General features: G+C 29.8%; 1 protein-coding gene and 1 pseudogene across 1 annotated transcript; both read right to left on the reverse strand.

The window, feature by feature from the left end:
• Positions 1-881: 881 nt before the first annotated feature.
• On the reverse strand, positions 882-2,952 carry LOC107962498 (protein NODULATION SIGNALING PATHWAY 2-like; annotated as a pseudogene).
• A 22,338-nt stretch (positions 2,953-25,290) lies between these two features.
• LOC107963523 (ethylene-responsive transcription factor ERF014) lies at positions 25,291-26,482 on the reverse strand. Its single transcript, XM_016900004.2, has one exon. It carries the CDS (start codon positions 26,312-26,314, stop codon positions 25,664-25,666), a length of 651 nt encoding a protein of 216 aa, XP_016755493.2. The 5' UTR covers positions 26,315-26,482; the 3' UTR covers positions 25,291-25,663.
• Positions 26,483-27,800: the final 1,318 nt, after the last annotated feature.

Consider the following 27,800-nt stretch of genomic DNA (forward strand, 5'->3'; position numbering starts at 1 on the left):
TAATAGATGCATTTAAATGTTAAAAAGAAAGATCCAAAATAAGATTACTAATGAAGTAGGCTTGTGAAAGGCACATTCTAGGAATCTTCTTTGAGGAACTCAAATACTCTTTTAATTCAAGACCCATGTGGGGAGAGGGATTTGCCAACCACCATATGCAACCAATACTCTTCTCTTTCAACAACCCTTCTTTTGTTTAAATCAAGACTTCTTATCATTAAACAAAAGTTTATAACCTCTTAATGCTTTCTAATTATAGTCACTTTTCTTGAAGGAGAATTATAAACAGATCATTTGATCCATTCCAGTCTCAGCTATGAACAACTAGATTTACTTCATATATATATATATATCAATAATATCAAATAAATCATTGGATTGGATTGGATTTCAATCTGATCTACAACAGGATTTGGCATTTTTTATGTTAATTCAGACTTCATATATATCTACTGCAAATTTTGATCATCATCTAGCTAGAAATAAGAAAAGTCATGTCTATCTTCACCAAGTTGTTGCTTTCAAACATTTAAAAATGAATTCGAAAAACAGGATTTTGAGTTTTGTTCTTCTAGAAAACCATATGACAAAACAAAAAATTACCAAAGTTGCGAATGTCGAGGTTCAAATTCTGACCATTTTGATGTATCCAAATTCATGGGATATGCCTTTTGAATTGTACTTATAAGAGAAAAAGTTAGAATAATTTAATTATCATACATTTTCTTTTCCTTCAATCGGAGTAGATTTTATTATATTAATTGATTTTTTTTAAGATCTTACAATATCCAGTAATTATACTGATTTATGATTAAATTTGAAGTTAAATTAGGTTAAATCTTTAAATAGAAATATTATTTTCTTGTGCACAAGACTCAAAATACGACCTGAATGCAATAGTCAGCTAAAATAAAGTTTTGTAAGAAAGAAAAACATGGTGAGACGGATGGAAAATGAAATGGAAAATCTCAGGAGACACATAGAATATAGCCAACAAATATTTGTACGTTCTCCCTCACCCACTTTTTTTTTTCATTTTCAAACATGCACACACAACAAATAAGACAACAAACAAGCTCATGTTCTTACAAACAGCCGCATTAGCTTAAAACCAATGGATTATGAACAAACTTTTGGGATTTGCTTATTCCTTAACTAAAGGTGGTCTAAGATTTTTGTTGAAAAGGGCTAAAAATTTAAACCGATGCCATGGGGGTGAAAGAGAAAGAAAAAGACAGCTTATTTTCTTTACAAATCACTGTGGGGAAGTCCAAATGGAAGCTGATAGCAAACGCCTGGATTTCCATCCTAAAACGAGCCTGTTGTTGGCCAACTCCTCCACTCTGTATCCATCATTGAATAAGCCCAGCAGTAATTTTGCTTGACAATGATTGGCAAAGCTGATGTTAACAGGCTTGAATCCCATGGTAGCTAACCATTTTGACCAACCACGGCTTTCTTCCTCTCCTCCAGTTCGATAAATCCTGGCCAATGATCCAGTTATTCGTGGCCCTAGAAATACTCTTTCGACCAAGCCCCGAGCACGGTTTTGCATAGGGAATCCGGCTTCTAGAGAGTCGTAGACGGCGGAGTAATGGTGCAATGAGTCCATGAATCGCCCCACAAACCCTCCATCTCCAATGGGTCCGACTTCTTCTTCCACCAGGGTCACTAGGCGTGGGTTTAGGGTCTTGGCCCCGGATAAAAACGAAGCGACTGAATCAGGTGCTCGATAGCTAAAGTGAGGCAAGTGCAACATACAATTGATGATCAACGCCTCTCCTCTAACTAATTTCAAAGTTGAGGGTCTAAACGTTTCATCAGAGTCCAGCCTACACTGATGGAAAGAAAAGGGTTGCCCAATGGAGGCTGCAAATGCAACCAATCTTCGACCGGTCTCTTGAATGGTCCCGATCGATCGTCGGCCACTTCCGGATCTCGATATAGCCGTGATCCTAAGATGCGGGGCTTGTGGTCCGTCTTTCCTAGACACCAAGGCTTGCATCAAAGACGCCCATTGGATCCCTTCCATAACATCATAGTCTACTATGTGGATCCTCCTATCATGAGTCGTTGCTTCCAGGATTGCTTGATTGGCCGTAAAGTGACCAAATTTAACATACGGGGACATGTCTTGCAACAGCTGAAAAGCAGAGAGCATGTCAGTATGATGATGCTCATCACGGTGGTGGTGTGGTCCATTGGTTATTAAATGCTTCCCGTGGCCACCACCGGAGCCTTCGAGTAAACCCTGTAAGGCCTCGGTAAAATAGGCAGCTAACCTTTCCATGTTGGTTCCATCATTGGGGGAAACCAACTCCTTGAGCCGAACCAATATCACTCGAGCCAGTTCACGGCTCTTGTTATCCCCGCTAGCGCTTCAGCAGCGGCCATCAACAGATGAATCAACCTCAACCCCTTGGAATCCTCATCACCGTTGGTTTCTTCATCGACAACCATGGTATCAATGGAGACTGAGTTACTCGTTTCATGTGCGACTCGAGCTAGCTCAAACCCAGTTCCATCATCCATCATGGACTCAATGAGGTCTTGAAAGTCATCTGGGTCGCTTGAAAACGAATCCCAATCAACAACAGGGGATCCCCAGTGGTTCCAAGTACAGGCAGGGCTGTCGTCAGTTATGGACGTAGTGGTGCTGTTACTATAGAAGTCGACCTCGAAGGCGTTGTCAATGGCCATTGCCATGGCTGGTTACTAGATTAAGGACTTTGAGTGTGTCAGATTTATGTGAAGAGTGTCTAATTTTTGGGGTTTAAAAAAGGGTGGGTTGAGAGAGGAAAAGAGCTGGAACAAGAGACAGGAAGGGTAGGAAGTTAAATGAGTGAGGGAATTATGGACTAAGATGGGATAGCTGATCCTGATGTTGGTTTGGTTTTATATACACCCCACCCTGGGTCTTAATCATTGTATTAATATACTTCTTTCAAACTTTTTGCCCCTCCTATTTTGTGATTATTTTAATCCTACAAGTATTGTTAGTATGAATTTTTTTTCATGTTTTCCATGAAGGTACATCAATCAGCCATGGCTTGGGACGTCGATCTTCTCTTGCTCTAGCCTTCAAGGACTGACCCTTGAATCCTTATAGAGTTTGATGATGGTTCGGCAGCAAGACTAGGGCCTTGTTGGTTGGTTCAGAGTGGACACTGCCCTGTCCTCGTAGAATTTGTCAATTATAATTGTATTATTTGCGAAAACTTAATTTTTTTTAAAAATTAAATGAATTAATTTCTTAAAATATAATTAATAAATATAATAATTCCCTCAGATAAAAAAATTAATAAATATATATGTTTTAATTAAAATGAAATGATAATGATGCGTATATATACATATATATTTAATCATTCGAAACTGTTTTTTTGTTATATATTTTATTGTTGATAAGCAAAAATAAAATGATCTTTGGGGCCATGTTTGAAACTGGAAACTTTGGGGCTGTCGAGTGTCCTTAATTTGGCAATGGTTGCGGGCTCTGCTCCTGCTAAAGTTAGGTTGGTCGAAAACGGAATTAGAATTGCAAAATTATTTTTAGTCCTAGTTAAATTATCCTACCATACAAATAGTATTTATATTCTACTAATTTAACTATATTCTCCTATCTCTCCCTATAAATACATGATATTGGTTGGCTAAAAATATTCAATTTTGGAATATTATTATTCTGTCCGAAAATAGTAAGAATTTATTTTATAAGTATAAATTATATTTCTAGAAATAACAATTCTATTGGTTTCTATTAAAACAGAATTACTTTTCTACTGAAAATAATAAATCATTCGAAGTGATTCATGGTACGATAATAGCGGAGAAGGTCATTCGGTTGAAAGCCAAGAACGTTTAGGATCCATCTCGCACAAAGCACATGTACTTTTTGAGAAAAGTTTATTGCTATAAATATCACAAATCGATTCGATTTTCAAAATTTTATTTTTCTTTATTATAGAAAACCGTTTTTAAATCGAATTTTTTTCCAATAGCCTTCTCCTCACCACACGTGTACTTCACACATGTTTACTTCAACAACATGAAGAACAATTGTCTCAGGGTAAGTCACTTTTATAACCTTACCCTCAATTGGGAGTAGGCAATTGTTATCAACACCTTGTCATAACAAACATGGTAGGTCACTTTATAACCTTACCATTGATTGGGGGAAAGAAATTGTTATCAATACCTTGCCATAATAGACCTTGCCACCCTTACCTCGCCTAGCCTCAACCTCGTGAGTAATAATATTGCCTATAGAAAACACTTCATCGGTTATGGCCCTCATGGGCATACCTACACTTGACACATGGTATATTATCTATCCACCTCATCAAGGACATATATCATATCCCCCTTTGCATGGAACACACATGCATGGGGTCTCATTTGATCCATTTTAATCTCAGTACCACCTATCTAAAAGTTTACTATGCTCTCTAAGTGGCTAACCATGACAAGACAAGCATAGGCCACGCGTTTAGACCCAAGGAATGGTCACCCTCTACTATAAATACCTATCGTTGGCCTTAAGAGGGGATCTTCTTCTTCAATCATCTACCCCTATGCTATATACTTTCTTCTTCTCCTCTTCCAATGGCTCTCAACACTTTACCATGTGAATCGCCATCCTTTTCTTTTGACCTCTTTTGGTCATCAACAAACCTACTTGAACTTAGTTCAACTCAATTAAAAATCTTGAAGACAAAACCCAAATCTTCAAATACAAGCAAAAATGGATTGTAGTTAGAAAGAGAATGAGTGGATTTTTAGATAGGATCAATATATGCGAATGTATCTGAATTTGGTAACTTGTACGTACTTGGTACCTAAACTTGAAAATCGTAAGCCAACCTGGTGCTGTCTTTTGGTACCTAACTAACACTGTTAAAATACACTGATGAGACACTAGTGATGACCAATAATATAGTGACATGTGGTAGCCTCACATTAGCACGTGTTAAAACATGATTTTTTTTTATAAAAATATAACTTTTTTACACATAGAAGAACTTAGACAAATTGGTTATCCAAGCTCATCTAAATCTAGACAATTATTTGTCCAAGTTCATTCTAGACATATTGTTCTTTCATTTTATTTGTTTTGTATATTTTTAATTTTTATAACATATCATTTAAAAAATTATATAAAAATATATAAGTTTGCAAAAATATTAAAAATATTATTTGGCACAAGAATAAACCTCGAAACTATTGTCTAGATACATTTGAACCTGGACAATTTTTTGTCCAAATTCATTTCAAATCTGTTTTTGAGTAATTTTATATATTTTTATTTTTATGAAATATTATATTTTATTATTATGAAATTACAAATATATAAAAACTTACATTTATACAATATATTATTTCACATCAAATTTTATAAAAAATATAAAATATATATTTCCAAATATATAAAAATAAAAAATATATATTGTATAAAACATCAAAATTTATAAACTATGAAAGATTTATGTATTTTAAATTTAATAATAATATAAAAATGATAATTTATGAAAAATAAAAAAATATAAAATACTAAAAAACATGTTTGGAACAAATCAAAATAAATGATTGTCTAGATTCAATGCATCTGGACAACTAGTTTCGATTTACTCTAGTGTTAAATACTATTTTTATTTTTTAGATTTTGTATATTTAAATTTTATAATAATATAAGAAAGTTGATAAGTTATAGAAAAAAAATTTTAAGTACATAAAATACTAAAAAAAGTATGTCTAGAATGAATCCAGATAAACGGTTGTTTAAATTCAAATGAACTGAGACATCCATGTGTCCAAGTTCTTTGCCTATGTGTAAAAAGTTATATATATATATGTATGAATTTTATAATTTTTTTGTCACGTGTCACCATATTATTGGTTGTCAATCTAATATCAGTGTATTTTAATAGTGTTAAGATATCTAAAAAAATATCAAATTAATTTATAATTTTCAAATTTTACCAATTAAATCTAATTTTTTTAAATACTATGTAAATATAAATTATCTTTTATATATATATATATTAACTTTTTAGATAAAACTTAAATTTGAATATAATTTCATATACACGGCATTAATATCTTCCATCGTCACCTTAAAAAAAATTTACAACGGTGTGGTCATTATAATTTGAAAATAAAGAAATCAGCACCATCATGATTGCGGCTAAAAACATTTAAGAAGAGGCTAAAAACGGCCGGCAGTGTGCTTATGTCCGTGAAAGCGAAGCGAGGCGCCTCCGAGTTGGTGGGGGACACAGCAGAGATGAGCAGTTCCTGTTAGGACGGCCAATGGTATTTAGGACAATGAAAACTCAAAGTGGCCGTTGAGACATCAATTTCTTCTAAACCGTTAACCACACCTGCTATTATTTTCTTTTTCTCAATCTGTACTACAATTCCTTAATTTATTTATTTTTCCTATTCTTACTTGGCAGTACAATTGTTTTTAGTAGCAGCAGAAGTACAATTTACTGATTAAAAAGGTGAAGAAAAGTCGAAAAATAGAATTGGACTTCTTTTTTAAGTATTTGGATTAATTTTAAATTCTAGAGTCGTTATAGTTGAGAAGGTTTTACTTCAATATCACCTTTAATTTGAAAAAAATTGGTCTCAAACAGTAAAATGCGTAAGGACACGTAATTATTAAAAAAATTAGATAAACTATACAAATGATCACCCAACTATGCCTGTATTCATGTTTTAGTGACTTAACTTTAAAATTTTCAATTTTGGTACTAATGTTTTATATTGGTCACTCGCGGTTAAATTGAAAACAAAAAGCCATTTTCTAATGGGTATAATAATACATTTAGTCCTCAATAGTTACATATCCTATCAATTTAATTATAAATCTAAATAATTTAATAAATTTAGCCCTTCACATTTACAAATTCTATCAATTTGATTTCAAACTTCCTAACCAAAGCTTTCAACTTTTAAAACAGTCATTCCGCATCTATTAATTGTTTTATTTGTGGTTGATATTATCCAATTTGACACATAGCCCTTTTTGTTTATATTTTCAAAAAGTTAGCATTAGAAATTTACTAAACACCATTAAAAATAGTAGAAAATACACATTTTAAAAATATAATATATATAATAAAATTATATAAAGAATTTAATATTTGTAAAAAATAATTTTCACTCTGAATAGCATAATTTTAATTTTTAATTAATTTGGTGAATGATTTGACACTAAATCATATTATGAGTGATACGTATTTACAGTGGATTTAAAAATTAGAAAAAAATTAAAAAAATTGAACACATAATAATCTCTTATTCAGTTTATAAAATTAAAAAATCATTATCTATGTAACAAAAGGAAATTCAGTTAATTCATTCATATTTTTTCATAACTTTTTCTTATATAATTATTGATTGATCAATTGGATTTCTTAAAGCCATATTTTTTGACTCTAGATTGAATTTCCAATTTCAAAGACCAATTTCGAGGACCATTTCTATGTATCTTGAAGGAAACATCACAATGTTGACAACAAGAGTAATTCTAAAGTAATTCTTTTAAAGGGTTTCCCCTTTTCTTTAGCCAAAATTTTATCAATCAAAGGGTTATAAAATGTTATATTTAGAAGAAAACTAATGAAAAAGAAAAAAAAAAGGAAATAAAGTTTCAAGATAAACTTATTGGTATTAGGGATTGGCTCAAAAAAAGGTTCGTTAGTTAAGAGAAGTTTTTTTTTCCTTTTTTTTTCTTTTTGGGATTTATGAATTTATGGATGTGCAATGCCTCTGTTAGTTTGAGGAAATTGAAAGAATTTGTAAATGTAAAGGGTTAAATTTATTGATTTATTTAGAATTAGGATCAAATTGATAAAATATGTAAGTATTGAGGAGAAAATGATTATTATACCTATTAGAAAAAGACTTCCTATTATCAATTTAACGACGGGTAATCAAAACTGGAAGAAATTCAAATGTTACTTCCTAAATTAAAATTTTTTTAAATTTGGATGACTAAAACAGGAACCCGAGTATAGTTGGAATAACCATTTTTATATTTTATCAAAAAAAATTGATGCGTTAAACATCAGAGTCCAACCTTTTGTTGAAAATCAAAGTTCTAACTTTGCATCCCATCTAACCATAAAGTCGAGTTTTGATTCATAATATATATTTTTATATAATTGATTCATAATAATTAATCTCTCAAAATCTTTATCAAGGCAATACATAAATGTATGTTATGTATAATATGAATGTCACTATAATGAATATGTCATAGTTTTGTAGACCAATTTATATCACCTATCTTGTTCTTGTGATGTTGTGCATAAAGGTATTATTTGTCTTAAATATAAAGTAAAAGATTTACAAACATAAATTAATCTTTTTTTTCCTTTCTCGAAGAAAATCATTAAGGACCTCTTTGAATAGATAATGTATTCACTTATGATTAGTATAAAAAAATAATAATACGCTTAAATACTGTAGCGACACTATAATATGAAACAAAAATAAAACTAAATTCATTGCATTAAAGATAAACGCCCATCCAAAAGGACTTTAAATATTAACTAAATTTTTATCACCAAAATGTGTTACATGTCTTATTTATAGAGTCAAATCTCCCTTCTTCTTCTTTTTATTTTTATGTTATGGTACTATAATCATTCCATAGTTTTATTCAAGTCTAGTATTACACGAGCTAGTTTTCGTGCTCGGGCAGTGAATAAATTTAGTAAATATTCTTTAAGAGGTATAAAAATAGGTTTAAAGGTTTTTCAAAATTTTTCAAAAAAAATTAAATTGGTTTATTTATGTAATTGAGCTTTTGAATTAATAAATTGCACCCACTAAAATTTTTGAGTGACGGAAACTATCATCGATCATTAACAACTGAATTAATAAATATGTTAAGATCTTTTGTTGACGCGGCCATTAACAACTGATGAGTTAAACATAAAATAAATTTTGTTTTTTATGTCACTTTAAAAATAATTTAAAAATACAAAAATAAATAGTAAATAATTTTTATTAGGGAAATTATTAGAGTACATAAACATTAGGTAGCAATTCTCTTTATATTATTTATGGATATTACTATTATTTTTATCCCACTTTCAATTCAATCAACACATGACACATCTCCTTACATATTCTTTTTCTTAATTATTGGGAAGATTACAAACTTCCAAGTTGTGCTCATTATGGAAATTGGTTTCATTTATTTCTTAAGGAAAGTTATAACCACAAAGTCAAATTTTGATTGTTTAATTATTTAAAAAATCTTTTATCATGATGACATATAGATGTTATGTATAATATGAATGTCACTATAATGAATATGTCATAGTTTTGTAGGTTTATATTAACAATTTCGTGGAACAAGCATTAAAGGTGTTATTTGTCTTAAATATAGAGTAAATTATTTACAAAATTAATATTATTTTCCCCTTTTCTTTTAAAGGCAAACCATAAATTAATCTTAGATTTAAATCATTAAGTCTTTGATATTAAAAGTGTTTTTTGTCTCAATTATAGATTAAAAGATAATTTGCATTCTAATATAAGTATCTTAAGACACAATAAATTAATTGTTAAAATAATAATTACGAATTCTAAATTCATATATATGTTTGTCTCACAAAATAATATTACGTCTTAAAATTAAATAAATAATCTAAAAAGTTGAAAGCCATCTTAGCTATTTATTCAAGTTAATTTCTCAATTCTCAACTTCATTAAGAGTTGGATGAGTGCAATTGATATGTTCATACTTACACTAAATTCAATAACACTCACCGGTTACAATGATTATTACACATATATTATTAAATAGCTTTCGAGATGCAGTATTCCCTCATTTTCTACATGTTGACTAACCTATTTTTCCCTTTTTTCTACATGTTGACTAACCTATTTTTCCCTTTTTTTTATTTTTTTATGAACGATGAAATCCATTAATTCAAGAAAGAAGTTAAACTACTTCAAAAGAACAAAATATTGTATAGTAACTATGCTTTAAGTTATATAAACAAATTAACTAATAATACACCAAGAAGCACAGAGTGAAGCATTAATAGGGCTAGCTTTATTGATTAGTTTTCCTCTTAAATGAGCTTTTACAATCTCTTTAATCTGCACCAAAACAACATCTTCAGTCAAAAAGATGCACCAAAATACATTTTGGTCCTTTGTCTCCATATCATATACAAATATACATTTCAAGCAAGCTTAAGTACAGCAACAAGCAATGATTTTCCTTTAAGTTTTAATATTATCCAATCTAATTCTTGTCTCTAAGTTCCCACAACTCTATGAATGGAGCAAAGAAAATGTGATCACAAGTCCCTACTACATCTATACAGAAAAAGTAACAAGTCTCAACAAAAACCCCAAAAGTAAGCAAGCGGTCCTGAGTAGGGAGCCTATTGAGAATGGCCATCCAAGCAATAAAACAATTAATGCTTGGAAATATGCAAAAAGAACCATAACAAATGTTGTCACTCCACCTTCATATCATGAGTTCTAATTACCTCCCACAATCGAGAAGTACTCACTTTAACATTAGCAAAATGTTGAGAAGTGACAGCAATGAAAGACTTCAACTTTTGCATCTTCCGCCAATTCTAACTACTTATCAAAATAGGAGCTACATCCAAAAAAAAAAAAAACACTCATACTCTTTTAACAAAAATTAGTTTTAGTTATGCATTTCTTTTCTTTTTTTACAAATTAATTAATTTACTTATTTATTCATATTTCTGATACCTATATGTTAACAATGCAAGATTATTGAATCAAAGACATCATCTTGTAAATGTATAAACTTTAATTATGTTATTTTTAACAAATTTTTATAAAATTTATTGATGCATCAATACCCATCACACCGTCTAAGGAGAGGGGGGAAACAGTTTTGATGACGAAGCCACAAGAAATAAAACATTGATAATTGAAGTCAAAACACCCCACAATTGGCCTATTGCAAAACCACATTAATTATGATTTTAAAATAAAGAGATCTAATGGAATATTACTCCCTAATTCCCTCAATAATTTAATACCAAAGTTGTCAACTCCCTCAACTCATTAAAAAATTTAGACCCATACAAAATATTCACTCGTACATTCCTAGTAAGACATGAGATTCCTTTGTCTCTTGTAAGAACCACAAGATTCCCCTTTTCCTTAGAATTAAAAATAAGCACTCTTTGATCATCTACTTAAACCCCCAATAATGCATTCATCAACTAGTATCTTTTTTAGGGTCTCCAATAATAATTATTCACAACCTTTTAATCATCTTTATATGTAGATTAGGTACAAGAAAATTACATTTTTAAGTGCATAACTTTTCACAAATAAAGTTTGGGGCTAGTAAAATTTTTAGAACTTTTAAAAAATTAATGAGAATTTTAAAAAAATTTGGAGAACTAATTAAATATTTTTAGGATTAATGAGAACTTAAAAAAATTTAAGAAAGCTTAACTAAATTTTTTTAAAATTTTCGAGAAAACAATCAAAATTTTCCAAACTTTTGGATGCGTTGGGCCACCATTACGGTATTTGGATTTGAACAAAATAATTTTGTATAATCATTTTTAAGATGAGATTAATTTGTAGTTTGATTTTCTTTAACCATAAATTATACCATATGTTCAAATATATATTTAAATTACAGGATAAATTATATGTATTCATTAGCGGATCGAGTTGAGCTGAATTTGCATACGTTTTATGCTGTTTTAATAGTTTTGTAAGTTAATTAGATTGAATATACATTATATAATTGAATTATGGGTAGCTCAAAAGCAAATCAGAACATAATCAATAAGAAATTAAAAAGGTAGAGAATGATCAGCTTTTTCTAAACTGGATTTACAACATTATTTTGTGCTAGATCAGGTGGTGCTTCTGATATATTCTGAAACTGCAGGTTTGGACTTAGGGATGACTGAATATGAGGGCGCTGTGTATTGAACAACCGGCACGTTGATAGCAGTTGAAAATTAATATATTTTGGATGACGACAATTTTGGAACTCGCATTGCATGGCATTACCTTTTGTTTTTCGTTTTGTCTTTGGCTGGACATTCATTGAGCTCAGTTGGGCTTCCACCTCATTAGAAAATGGAGTTTTTAACTTAACACTTTAATATATATATATGTATAGGGATTGAAGTGATATAAAACAATTCTTTGTTATTTTGGCTTGCATTTCAGAACTTTGAAGTTTCTATCTTTGTTGGGTCATTGTAAACAACAACCCTAGGAATAAACTTTATCGATGTTGGTTAGAAAAATCAAGACATTTTCTAGTTTTGGTTTTATTACAATTATTAATTTCTTTATATCCCAGTATCTTTTAATCATTAGCCATTTGAAATTATTGATTTTTTTCCCGATTAAATGTTAACTCAATTGGCATTAACATTATTTTTAGTGTAAGAGGGTGTAGGTTCAAATGCGCTGAAATATATTATCCTTTTATTTAAAAGTTAGAGTGGAACTATAGATAGTTCTAGGCAGAGCACTATCCCTTTCAAAACTAGTTTTGAAAAATATAAGAACTCATGTTTTTTTCTAGCTTCCCAAAATAATTTTATCTTCACTTTGTTTATGATTTAATTTTATGTATTATACATTAAAAGTAGCTACAAGACCACTATGAAGAAGATGGTCTTATCGTTTCCAAATGGCTGAGATTGGCTTTCTGTTGACTAGTGTTAATTGAGGAATCGATTTTGTTATTGAGAGAATATTTTAAAGTATTATTTTTTGAGCTATTAATTTGAACCTCGAACAGTAGAGGTATTATATTTGGAGTGTCTATGCTCGATTGTATTTGGAGCAAATTATATATATCTTATTATAAGATATAAAATGATCAATCATAAATTCAAGTCCCCGTAATTTTATTTCTTATTTTAACAATATTAATAGTTAGACTTAAATTTTGAACTATAAAAAATATAGGGATTAAATTTTAAATTTACAAATAATACGAAAACTTATATCATATTTTAACTAAAATTCAAATATAAGCCAAATTTCATCCGGCTTACGTTAATTTTATCCTAAATGTCTAAAAGAGCTCTTAGTTAATTAAACTTCCTTTGTCCAATTTCCATATCATTGTTGAAGTTGTGAAAATTATAGTTTATTGCACTTTCCTTCATTAATTAGCTTATCTCGTGTAATTTGAAAAATTAAAATTTTTTCTTGGGAGTTAGGTGAGATAAAAAAAATATTTTTTACTTTAATTTGTGAATTAGGATTCGATTTTTGCCCTAAATATGATCAACATTTATTTTCTTAATGATCCTACGAAATATAGAAAATTAATCACTAAACTCGTTCGGATGAATATCTTAAAAGGAAAAAAAACCTTTACATATATATTTTTGTCTTTCATGTTTATTTTTCTTTGTTTTGCGTTTTCGAAATTTCTCCAAGAAAAGAGATGGCTTGAATTTACCGATCTTCCTGGTGCTTTGCCTTTTGTTTTGAATTGAGAGACATTTCTCAAAATAAAAAATATCTGCCATCTGATATTTGTTTTAATATAATTATATAGTTCTAATTAAAACCAATATTATAATATGCACAAATTGAGTTACAATTAATATAATTACAATTAAAATATTATACAAATGGACGAGTTAATAACTAGAATATATCTACGTTAAATTTAACCCTAAAAAAATCAAATTAAAATTTACATATGATAAGACTTAAACTTAAGCTTTTAAGATCCAAACATAATCTTTACATATGACCACAATATCCTTCATTTGTACTACTATTATACTCAAAATATAATTTTTTTCAAGTTACAATTATATTATAAATGCAAAATTGAATTACTACTTCAACCCGAACTAATTAATTAAAATGAGTGAAATAACTAACTATAATACTTAAAAATAGATAAATAAAAAAAATGTCAAAAATTTATTTGTATAACCGTTAGATGAATGTTGTGTTATCAAAATTCATAAGATTTATTTTTAAAAATTATGTTAGATATAAATAAAATAAAAAATTCAGAGAAGCGTATTGAATGATACCAATATTGTGATCCACGTGGAGCGATAATGTGGAGCTAATACTGTAATCATAATTAATCTCAAGCTTAAGCATATGGTTATTTTAATTTAAAGAATTGCATACTTTTTGGCTTACGTAATACCTGATTATTAAAACAAGTTAAAAGGAGAGATTTGAAGGCCAGTGATGCTAATTACATTAATTAAAAAATAATTGGAGTCAAAGGGGAAATATATTTCTCTTTATTAAACACAATCAAACCCTTTTTAATGTATAATTTAACTTCATATGAATTTAAAAAATGTTATTATTTTATTAAAAAAATAATGTTGTTGTCGACGTTTCTGTGAAAAAAAAAATGATTTACAACTTTTTAAAAGATTAATAGATAAATTTAGCTAAAAGAAACATTGAGATCTAAATTTATTATTTTATTATTTAATACAAAATTTTCAAAAAAAAAATAGTGCTGAATATAATTGAAAATTAATATTTTTAAATATGTTGGATAACCAAAATTAAAATATTAGATAGAATTTTTTATAAAAAAAGTAGATAAGTATTTAATTATTATTTAATAGAAAATACGTTTAATTATTTTTATTTTAATTTTTAATATTATATTATTTTTTTATCAAACTATATTCAATATTTGATTTTAAATAACATAGACATTGAATATTTTTAATTTAAGTTTAAGGTCAAACTCAGAGTAAGACGAATTGTGAAGTGCTCAAACTTCATAGGCCTATGTTGAACAATTGGACTTTAGGCCCAACTTATCTTTGGTCCAGTGAGCTTACGCCTGGTTACTTTCAAATATTCATGTTTATAAATATTAATAATAGGATAATTACCTTATATATTGTCGGTAGAGTAAAAAAAACTCCACAAGCAAATATAAATTGATATTATTTGTTTTTAGAGTATGATAATTAACTAGTTAAAAAAGATTTTTAGCATTGTTTTAAACTTGTTTGTGATGTTTTTTACTTTACTGACAGTAAACATATAACTACCCTTAATAATTTATGAAAAAAATAAATAATATATGAATAATTTCCTCATATCCAAAATGATGATTTGGTAAATTGTTAGACTCCACAACTAAATTCTAAGAATGTCAATCAATTGAATTTTAACTCGATTGATATGAGCATCGTTGTCGATACAGGAGGACGTAAGTTCGAGTGCGCTGAAGTATATTATCTTCCTATTTATAGGTTCGGTAGAGGCTATGGATAGTTTTAAGTATCGTATAAAAAAGAACAGATATAATCAAAATTTATAATAAGATTACTTAAAAAAAATTCTAAGAATAATAGATATAAGAAAAAAAAAAGTAAAAATTCAATAATTAAAAAAAATATACAAATATTTAGATTCTATTTATGAAATTAAAATATTTCATTGCTATTTTCTGTCAAAACACACTAATAACCATAGGACAATTAAGGCTGCTATAATTTTTTATTCATATCTCGAGAACTTAAACTAGAAAGCAATGATAAACATTAAGGCATTAAGTCGGATTGGGCTTAAACTCGTTTAACCTTGAATTGAAACTTAGAATAAAAATTAGGCTTGTTGCGTTTTCCGCTTTAATGATTCCATTTGGCCCTTCAAAATAAATATACTCTTGAGTTGGACCTAAAGAATAAAATATAAACAAGTAATTTTATTTTATTTTAGGCTTAAAAGTTCTCAACTTATAAAAAAAATCAAACTCTTCGCGTAAAATACACTTAATTAAGCCATCAGACATTAAAAAACACATCAATTAAGTTTTTTGATTAATTATTTTCGTCGTTGATTATTATTGTGATGACGTGACCAATACTCCAAAGAGGTGTTAATGTATTTTGTTTTTGAATTTTGATTATTGTTGGTATTAGATGAAATTTTATGATGCAAAATGCAAAAGACACGTATTTGGAAGGGGTGGATCCATCACTGGAGTTTGCGATAACCTCTTGGAGACATGACGATTGAGGCTTTGTAACTTTTCTTTTGTTTAATAACAAAAATAGATTTTCTTCCACAAACATGGACTCCAACTGTAGTGTAAGACATTCTATAACAAATGTAATAAGTGTAACAAATTGATTTTCAATGGCATCAAAAAATACGATTTTAGAATCCCATTTTCATAAACCGAGTCTATAAATTTAAAATATGAATATTTATGGAGTTTATATAAAAATATATTGAAGATTGGTCAAGAAATTTTGTCGATTAAATAGTTAATTAAGACATAAGGACTAAATTGTAAAAGTCCAATTACTATAGATTTTTAACTAAAAAAGACTTGGAGACCTAGATAGCAATTATCCAAAGGACCTAAATGTTTAATAAACCATTGTTTTATTCTGTTGGTGGATGATGTACATTATGCCACTTAGTTTGATTTAAAAACTAAATTACTATAATAAAAGCTTATTAACCTAGTTAACTAATTAGTTTAATTAAATGAAAATCTTTGTATAAAACATCTTAGTGGAAAGAAAGATGATATTATCATCTTCTTTCATCACTTCTTAAAGAGAAAAAGGAAAAAATAAAAGCTTGAAACCATCCTTTAACTTTTGGCCATTAAAATTACCAGGTAATTAAGTTAATTTCATGTAATATATATGGATTTATGGTTATGGGAGCTTAATTTAGGTAGCCCATGTTCCAATTTAATCAATTGTTAAAGTTTTAGCAAGTTATCGTTATTGATTAATTGGTGAAACAAGCTTGAAATGGATGGATTTTAAGCTTAAATTGTGAAAATGACTAGTTTGTAAAGTTAAATTAGCTTATTTGTTAATATTGTTACATTAGGAACTAAATCAAATAAATGTAACATTTTTCATAAAATTTACAAATTGTTGTTCATATTCTATCATAAACATTCTTCCTTGTCTTAGATACATAATTTTTTTCTACATTTGCTTTACAAACATTTGGTTTTCCAAAAAGATGTCCCAGTTAATTATCTTCTCAGGAGTTACATTAATCAATGTTTCCCACCACTAGTAGACTTTTCCTTCTAGAAAATATATGACACATAAGAGACTGTCTTCTGGTGTATATTTCAATTCATTTATCACCCTACAAACTCGAGATAACCACTGCTCAGCCATAGTTGGGTCATCACCCTTATCACCTATAAATTCTTTTGTAACCCTCTTTCGAATTTCTTTCACAAGGTCTACTTTGGGTGCAATTGCAACCATAACAGGTGGTGTAGGCTTTGTTGGGCGAACCACTTCTGGTTCTGGTTGCTGAGGTTGTTGAGGTTGGGGTGCTTGAGTATTCCCCATAAATTGGTTGAACATTTGTGTCATCATCGTAAACAAAACATTCCTAAATGCATTTCCAGTAGCTCCCAGACTAGTTGCAGCTACCAGTTCAGGAACCGGAGACACATGACTTTAAATTTCTTTTCCAAACATATCTTTAGATCTTTCAAACATTTTATTAACACTACGAAAGAATTCAAATTAGTTCAACACACACAATGACTAAGTTAGAGGCGTATCATGCATAATGGGACGTGACTCAACCTTTGGTTTTTCGAAAATTGACTCAACCTTGACTCTGATGCCAAACTTGTAACATGCCAAACCCGACATTATGATAGGATCCGAGTATAGTGTGTCACTTCTTGAAATCAAACTAAATTCAAAACAATTTTGGCTAAAAATTTAAAAAATTTTAAAGTTATAAATATAAATCATTTGATCGTTGTTGCTTTACTCAGTTTAAATGGAATCATTAACAGTTTAAATAACATTCAAGCCATTTTCGCGTATAAGTGCAAATATAATAATTTCATTAAATAAAATGTATTATTTTAAAAACGCGTATTAATACTTAATAGAAGTATTATAAAACAGAGTCTTATCAAAACATAAGTTCTTTATACAATTCATTTCCAAAATACTCTTATGTGCCACCTCCGCTAGTCATGCATGATACAAACACAAAGTAGTAGACTCACGATAAAAGTAACACTCTGGCATAGTCCTTCTAACAAAGCCTTCCTTCAGTCAACAAGCTTGAGAAGGAAAAAAGGTAATTGAGTAAGTTCAAATGAACTTAATGAGTTCTAAAGAAAAATCATACATAATTTTACTAATAATACATTTGAACATTTCCAAAGGATTCAAACACACATAGTACACCCAATGGCCTATATAGGACACAGACAGACTCAGTATGCTAACTTGCTTATCACCCGGGCATATACTGTACGCCAACTTAGAATAACTCAGTCAAATCTATCTTCATGCCAGCCACGTACTCAAAAATCAAAACCAGAAGTATATCACTCAGTCATATTCATATACGTTCTCCCCCCTAACTCCTTGTATCGTTCTCATTCAGAATAGCATGTTTTATTATGACCTGCCAATCCGGTTTGATATATAGTTGCCGTACTAGAGGGTACACAAACATATCTCCTCATCTCTATCACCACATATCTGATCATATCATATCATACATATCAGAAGCAAATGGTACTGGCTTGAGTATGAAGAATGACGATTACTTTATCTCGCAGATGGACTGCACATAAACAAAAGACTGTGGATAACCATTATCCTCACAACATCTTTCATCCATTACAAAGGAGGATTACTTACCTTCTACGAATTATAAAATAAAGAAAGTTACAACACGTGGAAGTAAGAAGGAACTCGACAAAAACTCTAGCATAATCTACAAAGCAGGTCCCTTGCCTTTATCGCTTAGACCTTCGTTAGATTCTTGAGCTAAAATGAAGATAATTAAACATATCAGATTATCAATCTACCAAATCTAATCATGCATGCAATAACTAGCAACACTTAGTCCAGAATCAGGAAGTTTCATTCATCCTACATTTTACTAATATTTATGCATATAAAATGAAAAATACGTAAATTATTTAGAGAGTAACCTAGGGTTCATTAGTAATTACCAGGGAACTGCCACTAACGTATAAGTTAGCTGAATACTGCGAACCTTCACTATGAAGAGGTTTTCTGAACTTAGGTTTTCAAAGAGTTTAAGAGAAAATCAAGGAAGAAGAAAACGTAAATGTGTTTAGAAAGACCATCGCTATCCTTATATACTTAAGCATAGAAAAAATGATTAGTGAAAAAATTAGATAATTCCACGAACACTTTTGGTTCTCGTGATTAAGTGCACTTAACATAATTTAAGTCTTATCATCTATAGTAGTCTAGTTTCTTTCTAACTAAATCTCAACTTAACTAACTAAATTGCTATTTTGAAATAATAAAAAAAATATAAACAACTTCGAACTTAACGAGTTCAACCAAAGCATTTGGGTTGGGCGGATACTTAACAAAAGAGTCCGCCAAAACGCAGTACTCGCCAAAACTATGAGTTCGCCAAATGGCACAATACACATAATTATATGCTTAGCCACAACAAACATTTTACTTATTCATATCTATCCTTATTTTACCAACTATATGCCAAATAGTAACCAAATATAGAGACTACGTCGGACGAGCTGTTACACAAACCCTCAAAGTGAACTTCATCGATTCAATATTAAGTCTCGAAGACCTTTGAATCCAAATTAATTCAAATTGTCAAGCAATCAACTCTCCAAACCCGTTTTCAAGATCAAGTCTCAAAAACATTGAAGCAACCCACTACCATCCACGATTAAGTCTATACGACTCTTGTATTGAAGCTTTATTGAAGAAAAAAATCGAAAGATTTATTCATTGAAAGAGATTCTTTTCATTACCAAAGAAAATCTCCAAAGCAAAAACACGACCTTGACCTAGAGGGATCAAATCACTCTTCATAGAGAAAAGACAAGGCCACAATAGGATGTCGTAACTATCGATGCTCGAAACACCTCAAAGGGGTGTCATTTGCTCTTGTCCACCATTACATGATCTAGCTTTAAAGCCACTTGTTAAAACTAAAATAAGTTCTATGTAAACTTAATAAACTAAGGTCTATGATATTAGATCATCAAAAACAATATACTAGATGTAGAAGCGTACCTGATTCGATTGGTGTGTTGAAACTTGTAAGTCTTGTGGTTTTGATCTTTCAAATTAGCACACAAGTTTTTTTCGAGAATGAGACTCTCATTTTTTTAAAGATGAATCATAAGAAAAGTTACATTACATGTAGTTTGGAAACCATAAATCTTATAGGTAACTACACATTTAGCTTTATTTACAATATCTCATCATCGATTAGGAATTAGCTACTAGAGTATTTATAAATATTCAACTCATAATTTATTAAATAACTAAAGCCCAGTTGATCTTAACTGTATTTGATCACTTTTAATTTTTTTTAATTTTATGATAAAAAAATAATAGCATACCATTATTCTTATTATATGTATATATATTTAAGTCCATAATCTAATATTTTTCATTTAAGTCTATTGTCTAACATTTTTCATTTTCTTAATTGAAGAAACTGAGAAGAATTTGAGAAATTAAATGAAAATCTTATGTTGAAAAATAACTTATAACAAAAAGTTAAAACAAAAATTGAATTGCCCTATTTGTGGTTTTATCAAATCTAAAAGCAGAATAGGAACAAAAAGAAACAATAAAGAAAAAAATAACTTACAAATAAAATAAAAACAATAAGTGATCTTAAAAAATCATCCTATTCAACATAACTAAAACTTTTTTACACATAATAATTAGGATTGAAAGATGGCTAATATTTTAAATATACTAGATTAAGGTATATCCACAATGTAAGTGAAAAAATGTGAAAATATATGTTAAGTCCAAAAACGATATCTGCTAGTAGAAAATGAGCAGTGCCTGCTTAAAACAATTCCAATTGCTTTAGGCACCAACAACAGAAAATGAAGAAAACTAAACATACAATATATTTACGCATTTTGATTTTCCTACATCTGTAGGGCCTAGCCCAAGGAAAATATCCACTATCCTAGCTCTAGTACAACAAGTGTACAATATCTAGACACCTCTTCTCTAAGTTTTCCCCTAAAAACTTAGGACCTAAACCAAGTCACATACTTGATTATTTTACTCTATGAACTCAAAAAGACGTCCATCAATGAACAAGAAATAAGTGCTCTCAATTCAGTACATAACCTATACAAGTCTCAACAATATAAAAGTAATTGTGACTTGCTAACTTACTATATCATTTACAATTAATCTTCTTTCAAGATAGACAAGAAATAAGTGCTTCAAGATTATTTAGGTAATTTAGAAAGGTAACAAACTCACTAATATGAGCTTTAATGGACTCACCTTCGACCATTCTAAACGTGTAGAGACATTGTTTTAGGAACTAACTTGTTGGCAAGGGATTTCGTCATATATAAGGCTTCTAGTTTCCTCTATAACGCAAATGTTGTTTTCTCCATCGAAACCTCTTGTAACACATTATTCGTGAGGCATAATTGAATAGCAAATAGAGCCTTTTCATCAAGCTCTTGCCATTCTGACTGATCCATATTCGCGGGCTTCTTCCCTATAATGACCTTTTTCAGACCGTTTTGACCCAATATTGTTGTCATTCAAACTTGCTACAAATTGAAATTTGCAATTCCATCAAACTTCTCAATGTCAAATCTTCTTGTTGTCAACTCTAAACGAGTTGAATTTAGAAATCGAATCAAGCTCTGATATCAGTTTGTTGGGGATAAACCCATGTAAGCAACGAACAAGAATAATAAAGAAGAAATTAAAAATATCGAACACACAAACTTACGTGGAAAAACTTCATAAAAGAGGATAAAAAACCACATGCAAATAGAGATTTCACTAATATAAAAGAAGTACAAAGATGGAGAGGATCAAAATAAGGAAAACTCGAAACCCCAAAAGAAAAAACCCTTCAAACTCAAAAACACATAATTCTCTCAATTTGTATATTTTTTGTTGTTTTAAACCTAGGGTAACTAAGTTCTATTTATAGGCTGAAATTAGTAGCATTTATGACTAGAATATTCTTAGGTTAATCAAAGTTTAATGGGAAACTAAAATAGAGAAGAAAAATTAAAAAAAAATTAAAAACACGTCGCAATGTGGTGTTTGTGTCATCGGGACAAATAACGATCACATTGTTGAGGTGAAGACATTTCTTCTAGTCGGGACGAAGAGTCTTCCCTCATCACGATGTCACTCACTGTCTTGGACAAAATATGAGGCATACTTTCACATCAAGAAATCTGTGAATAAATTGAATAAATTCTGAAGAACATTGCATCAATTCTGAAGAAAATTGCTCTTCAATCCTATTCAACTAAAAAAAAAAAGAAAAGAAGAAAGATTAAACTTATTTTCAAGATCAAGTTTAGAAAGTCCCTAAAGCAGAATCATCTATCTAAGGTAAAGTCTAAATGACCATTAGAAAAAATCTCTTCTCAATCTGATTGCATCAACACAAAGGAGATAAAACTCACTCTTCAAAATCAAGTCTTAATTACCCTTGAAATATATTCAACCATCCAAGATCAATTCTTGAAAACCATTGGATCCAAACTCTCTCCAAACCTATTTTCAAGATCAAGTATCTCTAGCCCTTAAAAAAACTTCATTGGTTCAAGATCAAGTCTTGAAGACCTTTGAATCCAAATCAAATCAAATTCTCAAGCAATTAACTCTCTAAATCCGTTTTCAAGATCAAGTCTCAAAAATCCTTGAAGCAACCCACATCCCTTCCAAGATCAAATCTAGACAACCATTGGAACGAAGCTCTATTGAAAAAAGAATCATAATTTCATAAACAAAATTTCATTAATTGGTTCCAAATTTTTAGGTTTTTTTAAGTTGAAGCCTTACCATTGGCTTTTATTGTTTTTATACAAAAAGATAAAATTTCCCTCATAGTAATATAGTTTACTCTGTAAAAAAAATCTTAATCATTTCGTAACTGAATTAATATCTGATTGACTCATGATATCAATTTAATCAAAGATTTTAAAAATGATACAGATATATTAATAAAAAAAATCCATTAATAGTGTATGAAAAAGAAATTGAATCATGAGTGTAAATCCGAAGGTTGTGTAAATAAATATCTCCATTATTGCTTTTTAAACAAATTTAGCTTAATTAATGTTGTTTGTCTTAATGAGTCCAAACCCCGTATCATTGCTGTCACGACCAATGTTGGATCTTACTTTTTGTAAGAAGAAGGAAAGATTCCTTAAAAAATGAAATATAATGAGGACAAGAAAAAGCATAACTTCCATTTTTAAGTTAATTCAATTACATCAATCAATCTACATTTTTTAAATTTATACAAAACGATTTAAAACTAGCTTGAGAAAAGAAATTCGAATTTCTTTTTTAGTAATTTTAGGAGATTATTGAAAAAGAAAAAGAAAAAGAAAGGACCCATTTGATGAACAAAGATTAAATTAAGACATTAATAAATTTAGGGGAATACTCAAATCTCTGATTGAGTGATGTTCTAAAAATCACATGTTTGTGTTCTCAATAATTCATAGCCTTTTTAAATTGTTCTGTAGGAATTTTCATGTGCTTGACTTAAACCTTCTTCATCCCTCATCTAGTAATTCACGTATGGTATCATATTCTGGGAACATTTTCTTATTATAATTGTATTCAAAGTAAAATTTTAATAACATTAATAATTCGTATGGTAACACATTCACAGATTCAAAATATTTATTTTTTATCAAGACAAATTATAAGAATTGTAATATCTTTTTAAATGAGGTTTCAGTTTCGAATATTATGATAGAAAAATCAAGATTTAATGTAACTATTGAATACTAAAAATTTTAAATAAATTTATTTTTTTATCATATTATTCTTTCATATTATATTTATATCACATATCATATTCAAAATTTACTTAAAAAATTCCAAACAATAAACCCTAATATCTCATATTGGAGACAGAGATGGAAGGCATCAAGTATAAACAAATACAATGTATAGGGAAATATATAGGGGATGGGACCCCATGCCTTCCATTTCACAAGTAGACATGACATCTGAAATCTTTGGCTTCAGCCAAATGGTTCAGACACTTGATGATGAGATTCAAAACATTTGCCCAAATGTAATAATTCCATCACTCATGACCCATATCCATCATTTCTTGGTTTTGCTCATCTTTATTTAAGACCCCAGGGAGCAGTAGCTATTTAATTTAATTTTTTTTACAGATAAATATTTATAAATTTGTTGAGGGTAGGTTGGATTTGGACAAGGTATTATTTTATTGAGGGGTTTTGTTTTTCTAATTTTAAGGGGAGCTTAAAGAAGTTTTTAGAATTTTGAGAACATTTAACCTTAGGTATTGAAGTCTTAGTTGATGATTTAGTCCCTACAGACACAACATGTATCATTAATATTTCTGATAATACTGACACTTTTTCTGTAAGCTTGTAGATCGTATTTGCATCAATTAAGATGCTCCTTAAACTCTGTGAATCCCTTTGAGTTCTCATTGAAGTACAAAAGATGGAATCCCCAAGTAAGACAATAATTTTCGTTGAGGATCTGAGGCCAACCTCCTTTCAACAAAATTACTATTATTTTTCTTAGAAAAATCCAAACTTAAAAAGTTCTTAAGCTTCTAAGCAATATTCGCTCACTTAGGCAGTTGGGTTTATTGTCAGAACCAAGTTAAATTTGGGTTGGACTCATGCATATATAATAACAATGACATACGTAGTTGTATTTAAGCTTGATTAGAAAAATGAGTTTCAAATTATCTAAATTCGACCATAGTGATAAATAGTTAACTCCAGCCCATTTAGGCTTTCTCATTCTTTTATATTTTTTAAAAAATATAGTTATTTTTCCTCATCCTAATTATAAAAAATCATAATTTTTTTATTTAACATTAACTAATTACATACATTTTACTATCATTAAAATTTTCTTTTATTAAATTTCTAAATATAAACAATATAAGACTCCATAAATTCTTTTAGGAAGCCAGACTTGAATAATAAATTTTTGATTAAAATATAATTTTATGATGTATTAATTTATAGTTTCATCAATTTTTAAGGGATTAAACATAATTTTCTTTATTTTGAATAATTTTACCATAAATTAATTTTAAATTTAATCATTTAATAAGGAATTATATAACAAATTTTCGTTGATACTATATTATTATTTTTAATTTTTATACGTAATATAAAGGGGAAAACTTATCTAGGCTTAAATCTATATTTTTTTCTCAACCTATCCGATTTCAAGAGAGGTTTGGAGTTTGGATGATTAGCTATAGGTATAGATATTAAGCAACTTTTTTTTCTTCTCTTATTGTTATTGATAACATTGAATATATATTTGACACACTTCATTTTCATAATTGACACATAAATTGATTATACTGAAAATGAAATCCCCCATTTGAGGTACCTATTGTCATCTTCATGTGGAATTTCTTTTCCTAACTGAAAGTATGAAAAAAAGAAAAAAGGATTTTGGTCATTGTCTGTAACATCTTCAAGCCCAAGAAGATCATTCGATGAAGAGAAAACCAAATGAAAAAAAAAAGAATGGTGTAATATATAAATAATGAAATCAAATGAACAAAATGAATGGTGTAATATATGGTAGTACTAATTAACGACTTGACTTTGTTTTTGTGTTTGGGTTTTTTTTTTTTAGCAAAAACTCCATAGACGAATATCGCCAGCTTCCTCATAAAGATCATCGATCGTTGTCATGGACGGTGGATCAAATGGGGTTACATTAAAAACCTGATCACCGAACTTGGGAGATTGCATTTGCAGGCTGTCAAAAGAGTACCATGGTTCCATCATAGAAACAGGCTCGTCCACAAGAGCTTGTATAAAGAACACATCATCATCGACTTGATTAGATTGTGAGGAAGTGGTGGAGGATGTGGAGGGCGCAAGTGGTGGAGATATTAGCGGGGTGGCAGCGGCGGCGGGATTGTCATCAACAAAGCTATTCGCAGCAGCTGCAGCGACCCTTTGGATTGACTTGGGAGACATTATGGTATCGGGAATGTAATGGGAGGATGTAAGTGGGAAGTTGAGATTTGCTGAGGAACCTTTGAGGCATAAAAGTGCAGCATCATAGGCTCTAGCAGCTGCTTCTGGTGTTGAATACGATCCTAACCAAATCCTTGTTTTCTGATTTGGGGCCCTAATCTCTGACACCCATGAACCCCAGCTCCTCATTCTTACACCCTTGTACTTCTTTTTGCATAATGATGATGGTGGTGATGATGATGATGGTGCCATTTGCTTCGACTGAGGTGGTTGGATCTTGTGCTCAGTCTTCACCATTGGCAAAGTCTGCAGATTGCAGAATACTGAAGCAATGCTTTAATAGAAGGATGAAACGTGCTTTGTGTAGCTTTTGGGTTTGGATTCTTTGTTCTTTTTTTCTTTCTAAAGTGATGAAAGCAATGAAATAATGATACAAGAACTGAATGCGGGGGAGAAAAGAAGGATGTTGCTTTACTATTTATAGATGGAGGGGAGACTTGGGTTTTCACACTTGGAAAGATCCATTTGGTCAATAAGTATGGTTCCACATATGAATATATATGGACATGGCTGACAGAAATTAATTACTTTCCTGCTTCATGGTAAAACCCCACAGTTCTCTCCATTGTCTGCAGGTATAATTAATATTTTCTACCAAACATGTGGAATTCAAATATGATTAATAAGAACTGTCAATTTGCAAACTTTTAATGGAAATGGGAGTTGACATTGAATTTTAACTTTAATCTTTAACACCCTTAATCCTTCCCTTGTAGGAAATGATATCTTATGACAAAAAAATAGATTATATAAGGCAAAAATAGAAAACCCTTTTGTTTAATTAATGTAATCATGTGAGTTAAAAAGAAAGAAAAAGAGGGAAACATAGGATTCTTCATAGGCAACTTCCAGGATCTGCAGGCTTTATTTTTAATGAGCTTTTTGGGTGTGCTGTAATGCATATAAAATTGTAAGTAAATTATACTCTTAATCACTAAATTATGGATAATTTTTATTTTGGTCATTTAATTATAAAAAGTTTTAAAATAGTCATTAAATTATTGAAAGTTTTCAAAGTCACTAGGCTACTAAAATCGTTGTTGTGTGGCCTTTTTTGTTCGCATTACCTGCACCAATCGAAAGCTCTCGTTCCACTTTTTTTCTTTGGTTTAATTTTTTCCATGAAACAATTTTGAACATTATAAATCTGCGAATTAAAATTCAAACAACTTTCTTTTTTGATCTTCAACATTGACCGTCAGATCAACTTAGATCTAAAGTATGTTCTTCCATTTGTCAATAGGTAGTGATCTATCATATTGATCGTCGAATCGTTTCTTGGAGCTCGTTAGCTAGACTTTTTTTAAGAAAAAATTAACAACCCAGTGACTTCAGTGACTTAAATAAAAACTTTCAAATAATTCAGTAATTATTTTATAACTTTTTAAAGTTGAATTATCAAAATGAAATCTTATCAATAATTTTGTGACTAATTGTGTAGCTTAACCAAGAAAAGAAATGGTGACAAAGTTAAATTAACACATCAGTCAAGATTAGAAACGTGCTGTCTAAATAGTAGAACTCTGTCGCATTGAGCAATCTAGAAAAAAGCAAAAACGAACAAAAAAAAAAAAAGGAGAAAAAAGAACAGCTGTTGCTGCTCTGTCACACTGCTCTCAAACCGCGTCTCTTTGCCTTCCATGCAATACTTCAAAAATTCTCTCTCTTTTCCGACAAAGTAAAAAAGTTAAGGTTAAAAATTGGAGATAAAATTAATAAATTT

The sequence above is a fragment of the Gossypium hirsutum genome, chromosome A06, assembly GCF_007990345.1.
Source record: "Gossypium hirsutum isolate 1008001.06 chromosome A06, Gossypium_hirsutum_v2.1, whole genome shotgun sequence".
In the NCBI taxonomy this organism is placed as follows: domain Eukaryota; kingdom Viridiplantae; phylum Streptophyta; class Magnoliopsida; order Malvales; family Malvaceae; genus Gossypium; species Gossypium hirsutum.

Bases quoted from the DNA above. Each gene is read 5' to 3' on its own strand.
- LOC107963523 (XM_016900004.2), bottom strand. From the start codon at position 26,314: ATGGTGAAGACTGAGCACAAGATCCAACCACCTCAGTCGAAGCAAATG.